This window comes from Cariama cristata, unplaced genomic scaffold, assembly GCF_000690535.1.
Source record: "Cariama cristata isolate BGI_N322 unplaced genomic scaffold, ASM69053v1 scaffold11701, whole genome shotgun sequence".
NCBI lineage: Eukaryota > Metazoa > Chordata > Aves > Cariamiformes > Cariamidae > Cariama > Cariama cristata.
The window spans coordinates 17,263-25,947 of record NW_009598719.1 but is presented as its reverse complement, the minus strand read 5'-3'; the positions used below and the strand labels follow the sequence as shown (position 1 = coordinate 25,947).

Sequence of the window (8,685 nt, the reverse complement as noted above, 5' to 3'; positions counted from 1 at the left end):
TCTGTGCCTTCAGCACCTCCTCCTCCTGCTGCACTCACCGGGGGCTGCGGGTCTGCTCCTACCACATGTTCTCACTCCTCTCTTCTGACTGCTACTGGTGTCATGCAGTTTTTTTTCCCTTTCTTAACTGTTATCCCAGAGGCTCTACCCCCATGGCTGATGGGCTGGGCCTTGGCCAGCGATGGGTCTATCTTGGAGCTGGCTGGCGTTGGCTCGGAAGCTTCCAGCAGCTTCTCGCAGAAGCCACCCCTGTAGCCCCCCGTGCTACCGAAAGTTTGCCATGCAAACCCAAAACAAAGGTGAAGTGGTGGCCTAGAGTACATTTATGTTTTGTGATGACTGAGGTACAGATACCTTGAAGAAGAATGAGTAATTAAGTCCCCTGTGGTGGGTTCAAGATCCTCCTGTGCCATGGACTTAGTGTGTGACCTTGGATATGTTACCTAAGCTCTCTGTACCATTGTTTTCCATTAATGTAATGGAGATAAGAAAAATTCCCTGGTTTACTGCGTGTTTTGAGGATAAATGTCCTGGCAATTAAGAAGTGCTGAAATTCCTTGGTGGTGGAGGTCATAAGTACAAGGGATGCTATTGCTGCTGACAAAGCCCGTTTAAATTAGCTTCAGATTAACCTACTAATGTTATGAAGGAGTTTTATTTGCTTTGAATGGTATTTTTAAAAGCTCTGAGTGAGTGATGTCAAGCCTCTCATGATATCATTTTGTAGAATCTTCTAAATTTTTATGCTAGAAATCCTATAGACAAGTGCTAATTAGAGCTCCGTGATGCCATGTGTATCTCTGAATGGACAGAGTTTTCCTTTAATTTTACTGCCTGCCCTAATATCTGGCCTGTCAGCCTTCTAGCATGTTTAATTGTGCATATCTTGATTTTGCTTGTAAAATCCAAACTAAATAATGGGGAGATGTTTTTCATAGTGTTGAAATATTGTCATTCAAAAAATAGTGATATTTTTGTTTTTACTCAATCTTTTATTTAGATGACTGAAAGTATTGGTAAAATTACTCCTAAGTTTATTTCTTTACTAGATTTCTCAACTTGAAGTATTTTTCTGATTGTTTTCAGGAGTAAAAGTTCCTCGTAATTTTCGTCTGTTGGAAGAACTTGAAGAAGGTCAGAAAGGAGTAGGTGATGGAACAGTTAGCTGGGGCCTTGAAGATGATGAAGATATGACACTTACAAGATGGACAGGGATGATTATTGGGCCTCCAAGAGTAAGTATCCACTTAAATATTAAAATAATACTGTTAATTTTTTCTTCCCCTTTTTCTTCTCTTAATCTAACCACTGACGTAGAAAACAAACAAAACACAAATGAATGAAAAAACACTTTAGCAAGTGATTTATGTTGAAGATTAAAGTTCCGTATAATAATGGATTTCATGTATCTGTATGTCCTTTTGCTTATAATTTGAAATATTTTTAGTGTCTTTCTCTGGTTAGTTCTGTTACATGTCTGCTTTATATTTACAGATTCATTAAGACATAACTTTTGAGATTCCAGGATTCTAGTATCCTGTACTCTTGAATACAGCAAGGTTTAAAATCCTTCGGCTAGTGAGATTACATATGGAGCTAATGTAGGTAAAACGTGGATGTTTTGTTCAGTACTGCTAGTCTTTCTGCTGTTTCTTGTTGAGTTTATGGGTTGATTTTTATTGCAGCAGTACTGACTTGCTCTTGTAGAGTTTCAGCTAACTAAAGAAACTCAAATTTTAATTGATTCAATTTTTTCTCTGAATGTTCTCTCCCAAAGTAGCTTCTTATAATGCTACAGGTCTTTGTGGTAGTATTGTTGCATTCTCTCTCTCTTTTCCACCTAAACCCTACTAAACTGCGGGTCTCCACTCTGGTAGTGAACTTGAGGATTTAATTGTGTGTTGTACTTACACATGTATTCTAAAACCAAAACTTGTCTTTTGTCTCCTGTTTCACTATGTATCTCTGTTCTGTGTTCTTAATATCCTTACCATGAAGTGCAAGTAGCTAATTCTCCTTCCTGCAATAGTAGATGTTGTCTTCTATATGTGGCATCAGTATCACCTCTCAGTAATTCCAGTGTTTTCAATCTATTATATGAAAATCTTTACAGACCTTTAATCATGCTACAGCCCTGTGTGTTTCCATCCTATCAGTTGCCTTTTCTGACATATGATGAGGTTGTACAAGGATTTATATTATAATGGCATAACACTTGCAGTATTTTCTCTCTCATCCAGAAGTGTTGTTTACTTTTTGTCTGCCATTGTTAACAGCCTCCTGTTTGTGATCATTTCGTTTGTTTATGATATGCCTAAATCATTTTCTAGAACAGCATTTGATTTTAGAACATTAGGAGAGCATTAATGAGCCTGCATTAAGACTATGAAGAAAGCTCACTGTGTGCATACACTTTGTGGAAAATCTGAGCAACCTTGAAATCTAATTTAGAAAATTAAATAGAAACTGAAATGTACAAACAGGCATGTGCTGACTTGTGAGCAGTGATAGAAATGTGTAGTTCATGTCATACTGCTAACCAAGGCTAGAGGGCTATCACAGAAGGTGATTTAGCTGTGTCTCTTTTGTCTTTCTGACACACACAAATGTAGATTTTTTTTTTTCCAAAATGTCTTGACTTCTTTAGAGCTTATTGCTTGAAAGCAACAGTCTGTATTGAGAGAGATTCTGGGAACTTCAGTCATTCTTAGTTACTGAGTGGCTGTCCTGCTTTTAGCACTGTTCATACTCAGTTATATTATTATGAGTTTTTTCTTAATGGGATGTGGGAATACTGACTCTGGAAAAAACATTTACATTTCTTTCTGGGTAGAAAGCAGTCACACTTTTATCAGGTGGAATAATCTTATGTTGAACGTCCTGGAGGGAAAAATGAACTGTGGTGCAGAATTAGATACGTGCTCCTGGTCTGAGTGTCCCTGCTACCATATATGGAAGCATGCTTTTCCTTCCCAGACTTTGTGTGGATGGTTTCGCAGCCAGTGATTCATCTTGTTTATACAAGCTATTTAAAAACAGTGGCACTGTCAAAACTTCAGGTTTATCTGGACAGATTTTATGTCGGCTATAGACATGTGCACGGTCAAGGCTTTCCATTCACTAGTCTTAATGTGATGTGCTTATTTGCAAAGACCTTAAAAACCTGCACAGACTTCTGGGCTGTTAATTGCTCTATGCACGAGGCATGCTCAGGAACTTGGTTGGGAGACCTGGGCAGGCTGAGCAGAGCTGACAGATTACTTTTTTTCCCCAAAACTTTGTGTCAGCATTTAGTTTGTCACTGCCGTGGCTGGGCATCTGAAAAGCTGTCTGGCCAAGGTGCTGGAGGAGCAACCGAGAGGTCCCACTGCCAGCCAGCGCTGGCCAGGTGCTGGTCCTGCTGTGGGTGGCTGCAGGCTGGTTTAAAGCCACTTCATTTGCACAGATGAGAAGCAGCTGAATCAGGAAGTCAGTTCTTATATTTTTGGTAGTGGTTTGCCTCAAAATGCTCGTTAATATCAAGGGAAATACTCAGATGTTCAGGAGCATAACGGGCCCTTGAAAGGGATTGCATGGAGTTTTATATTGCGGAGTTTTTGTACATTTGGCAGCTGTTCTTAAGATCCTGGTGGAACCATCGTGCTTTGCTGCCACAGGTGAGCAGGAGCTGCTGGCTGCTTCTGGGCTTCTGTGCTCATACGTTCGCCTGGATTTTTGCTCGGGGTCACTGCCTTTTGAGTTTAAGGTTCACTGCAATGTTGAGGGTGCAGGAAATTGTGTCAGAAACTCTAAATCTGGAGAGCTTGTCTGCCTAAACTTCCCCATGGTGATCCTGTTCCTGTTGTCTATTTCTGCCAGCTGCCAGTGTTGCCCAGCTTAGCTGGAGCTCTGTGCCAGGCTGCACCATATCAGCACATCAAAACTAGTTATTCTCAGAATGCAGAATAACATTAACTGTTGTTGTTCTTTTAATTAATTTTAAATATTGAAGAATCAATGTCGCCTTGTGTCTCTCTTCCATACCCATTGATCAGTTAGTTAAAAACTCATGATCTGGGATTTCTGTTAGCTGCTAAGTATAACAGAGTGTTGCTGCTGTGGAGACAATGCTGTTTGGGATCAGGACGTACTTCGCGATGTGTTGAATCTTGGAGCATTCCGCTTTCTGAGAACTGGCACATTGGTTTATGACCAAAGAATATTTTTCAAGTATAGTTCTGGGTCAGGCTGACTTTAGTTGCCTAAGCTAAAGCTGTAGCTTCGATTTCAAGGTAGTGTGTCTGATTAGTAAACTGATAAAACAAAGCTGCTTTATAAAGATTGGTTGAAAAGCAGGTGCCTGAGCTATATGATGATTAAAATATCATTTCAGTTGGTCAGTGGAGAAGCAATGCCAGTTTGATTCCTTAGACGAAAATCTGATGCTTAAAAGACCAGTAGAATTCATTACCCTGACGAGGTAACGTTTGGTACTCTAAATATTATAAAATGAACCCAAAACAGAGGTAGCCAGCATAGTATATAAGTGGCTGCCTTTATGTTTAGTAGTTTACATGTCCTTAAAGTAACCACTGTTTTAACCAAATGCTTGTTGAACTGCCTGATGTAATTGTTCCCTCCCTTTCTTTTCCCCTCAGACAATTTATGAAAACAGAATATACAGCCTTAAAATAGAATGTGGGCCTAAGTATCCAGAAGCACCTCCATTTGTAAGATTTGTAACGAAAATTAATATGAATGGAGTAAATAGTTCTAATGGAGTGGTAAGTTATTGGGTTTTACTCATTTTAACATGTTTTTCATGTGCAGCTTCAAATTAATGTTTTGTTTATACCTGCAACTTGCTTATCTACTTACTGCTTGCTGGTGCCATTTGCTTTGAGGAGAGGGAAAGGGGGGTAGAAGGGAGGTACAGGAGCCAAGTGTGTTCTGAAATCAAAACGTAGAATTGACTTTTCCTGCCCTTTTGCAACAATAGTTGCATCATGGGGATTTATTACGCTTTTAGGAAGCCGCTTGCTTGCTTTTGCTTTCTTTGGTTTTTCCCACTCAGATTTCTTACAGGATCTTTAGTTGGAGGGTGTGTGGGGATATTAAGTGTATCAGACCTATCAGTCCTGACAGGAATGGTCTTTTTGTCTATTTTAGGTGGACCCCAGAGCCATATCAGTCCTAGCAAAATGGCAGAATTCTTATAGTATCAAAGTTGTTCTGCAAGAGCTTCGGCGTCTAATGATGTCTAAAGAAAATATGAAACTTCCTCAGCCACCTGAAGGACAATGTTACAGCAATTAATTAAAAAAAAAAAAAAAACCAACATGCCCCTCTTATTCAATTTAAGCTGTCTTCATTTTCCACAGTAGTAAATTTTCTAGATGCATCTTGTAGACCTCGAAATACTGGAAAGGAAGTTCCCATTCAAAGGAAGTTTTTCTTGAGATACTGTAAATGATACTAATTTTTTTTTTTTCATTTGAAATATAAGTTGTGCTATAACAAATAATCCTGTTGTGTAACCACTGTCCACATAGCTGAACTTCTGGTATCAGGAAAAGTCTATTTAAATTTATTACTGTCAAGACCAGTGTGGCACATCTAACTTAACTGTGAAAGCATACATCCCACAATCACCTTGCTGTGTGTCTGGCCTGGGTTTTTTTCGGGGTTTTTTGTTTTGTTTTGGTTTTTTCCTTCTTCTGTCTTTTGCAATAGAGTCGAAGCTCAGGGCTGTTTATTAGAGTAGACACAAAGGTTTTTGCTTCCGGTACTACACTGGGCTTTATGGACTACTAATGGGGATGCGTGCTAACCTCAGTCATCCCTTCCTTTGTGCTATCTCTAGTAAAGGCTGAATGTGACTGTGGTCGTTTTGGGGTTTTGTTTTGTTTTGTTTTTTTTAAATGCCCTGATAATCTGGGGCAAGCTTTCCTTCTTCCCTTTGGCCAAGGCATAGATTGTATTTCTCTTCCTGGTCCCCCTCACCAGTGACGTAGGCTTTGGGTGAGGGATTCAGGGTTCTTTTAATCTCTTCCCTTTTCCCCTCTTTTTAGTGGGGGTGCTGCTTTCTTTTTGCCCCTCTTTGTGACTCTTCTCGCCCCTGGCCAGCCAGGGTAAGCGTTGGGGCAATAACTTGACCTGTTCTCTCCTGCTCATCATTTTGATTTTGCAACAAATTTAGTCTTCACCAGCCTGGGAAAAGAGAGTATCTATTCTGCTCACAAACTTGGATTTTCCCTGTCCCTCCAGCACTGCTGCCACACCGCCAAGCTGGCCACGGCTGATGTTATTAGATAGGCTTTTGACGTGGTGAAAAGAGCAGTAATTTACCAGGATTGCTGAAATCTTCTGCTGCCAAACTTTAATGGGGAAACTCTGCACATAGAGATTCTGAACACACACTCCAGCTCAAATAGTTGTATTTTGGTGCTTTGGATTGACCCAAGAATGTTAACGAAATGTTGCACTTACGTTTGGCCCTTCTAAAGATGTGACGAATACAGACAAATCAAATCGGTGTAGTAGATTTTATTAGGATTCTGTAAGTCTTAGAAGAGAAATCTCTTCAGTGAAGATTTTGGGGAAGCGGTGCCTACAGCAGATTAAGGACCTTTATTGGCTTTGCATCCTGGCAAATCACTGCCTTTTCTGGTTTACTGTTTCGGGCCACTAACTGCTGAAACGTGGATGCAAGCTTACATACAACCAACCTAGTGTGTCCTAAGTTTTATGAAAAATTCAGTGTTTGTGTAAAAAAAAAAAAAAAAGGAAAAAAAAAAGAAAAAAAGAGAAGAGTAAAAATAAACACATTTTAAAGCAGCAGCTATCAAGTCAATGAACAATTGATGTTTCCATTAACTCTTTTGAGGAAAATATTAGTTGTAAGGATTTAACATCCTCTGTAATTAAAGTTTAACATAACAGTATTCCATAAGCAGCCTTTTTATTGTATCAGACCATTGCCTGATTTTAATATAATAAAAAGTGTGCATTAATATTAGAAGGCTTTAATTGTATTTATGTTTAGAATTTTAATCCCTTATGGAATTCTTGATTTGTTGGAAGTATCTTCCTACAGATCACATTTAGCTAACAGTATGTAGACTGGTGGTGAAAGGCAATTGTCTTTATCCAGCTGCTGCTGCTGTGCCAAGGAGAATCTTGAGTTTTAGTTTAAACCTCAGACTCCCATAGACTTGGCAGTTGGTAACGTTCCGTGATGCTAAGGAACTACTGAAATGAATTTCTACATATGTGTGCTGTCTGAAGGTGCTCTGTCATTGCAATGACCTTCATGTGCTCTAGTCTCCTGAGGAAGTCAAATCCCCGTACAGTTGCATATTATGCTGTCTGTCAAGTTCAAGAAGAACCTTACAACCTGAAATTTTGCCTGTTTTCCCTCAGATAGGGAAGTGTAAAAAAACTGACCACCTCTCCAAATCTGGATAAAAACGGGCTGTGAAATTTTGGCCTTTTCCAAATGTAAAGCGTCTCTACTTGAGAGGATTGCCGGAAGGTACTCGTGTGTTCGCTTCAGTGTTGTGGTGAAACAAGATTCTTTCTGCGTTAGGAATAAAAAAGGGAATGACTTTTTGTGAAACTTTGTGAAACTTGCTGCTGGCTTCTAGCCTGGAATACTACTCCATCCTTTGGTAGCTTGGAGGGTATCTGTGAAGACAATGCTACTAATACTTTGTCAGCATCCTGCGTGCGCGTTTATTTAAAATAGCTTGGTATCTAAAGATGTTAAATGGGAGTTGGAACAATGCTTGATAATTATAGCCTGCTGCTTGATTATCTCTGTTTTTCAGAGCTGTTGTAAGAGTGCCCTTGCCCTGTTCAGGAGGATATGGTTGGTGCATGTTGGGGGCCTCCCCCAACCTTCATACTTCAAGTAACCATTTTAACACCTTGAAACTGTCTGTTTTGCTGTGCGAGTTGTACAGGTTAGAGCATTCCACCCTGACCTGGGCCATGCTCCACTGGGAGCTGTGCTGGCGAGAGCTTTTCTCACCTAGGAGTTGCACGCTTTGAACGCGTCAGTGCTCCAATGCACTGCTGTTCCAAGTAGGAGCGGTATGGAAAAATAATGCCGTAAGAGTCAGCTGCCATTGAATCTACGTGTTGTAGCTTTGTCAGTATATGCGACCTACAAACTAGGTAGTGGGAGAGACAAGAGACTGGCCATCCCATAGCCTGGTTGCTTGTTTATGCTTCAGAAACGAGGCGGGGAAACGAAATCGTGTCTTATCTGTGTTTATCCTAACTCTGGCAGTGTAAAGGCAAAGCGTTCAATTTATCCCCACTGACCCTCAGTGTATGTCCTGAACCAGTGTCTCTTAAATATGAAGCGATAATAAATAAGTGGATTGGCCATAAAATAAATGCTGTTCCTTGGAGCAGGTGCTGCTGGAGGTGATGGAAGCAGCGCTCAGGGAGGACACTGGTTTGAGCAGGAGATGGCCCTGCAGCTGCCCCTTACGGCGCCCTGCAGAGGGTCTGCGAGCTGTCCTTTTGCCAGATGTGCTGGACACTTCCAGTAAAACCCCCTCACCTGGCAGTGTTTTCCGTGGATGTGGAGCGAGCTTTTGACTCAGCTCGTGGTGTGAAGACAGCAGAGGGAGCCAGCAGGCTTTACAAGGCTGGGCTCTGAGTGAGGTGCGGACGTTGCTCAATTTAAATGTTAAG

At 40.6% G+C, this 8,685-nt stretch overlaps 1 protein-coding gene across 1 annotated transcript in view; it reads left to right on the top strand.

Moving 5' to 3' along the window:
* Window positions 1-7,026, top strand: part of UBE2V1 (ubiquitin-conjugating enzyme E2 variant 1) — an 8,655-nt gene extending 1,629 nt beyond the window's left edge. Inside the window, exons 2-4 of the mRNA XM_009709407.1 lie at window positions 1,087-1,235; window positions 4,638-4,763; window positions 5,149-7,026. Of these exons, the coding sequence (XP_009707709.1) occupies window positions 1,087-1,235; window positions 4,638-4,763; window positions 5,149-5,295 (422 nt within the window). The 3' untranslated portion in view covers window positions 5,296-7,026. The remainder of the gene's footprint in view (window positions 1-1,086; window positions 1,236-4,637; window positions 4,764-5,148) is intronic.
* The last annotated feature ends 1,659 nt before the right edge of the window (window positions 7,027-8,685 follow it).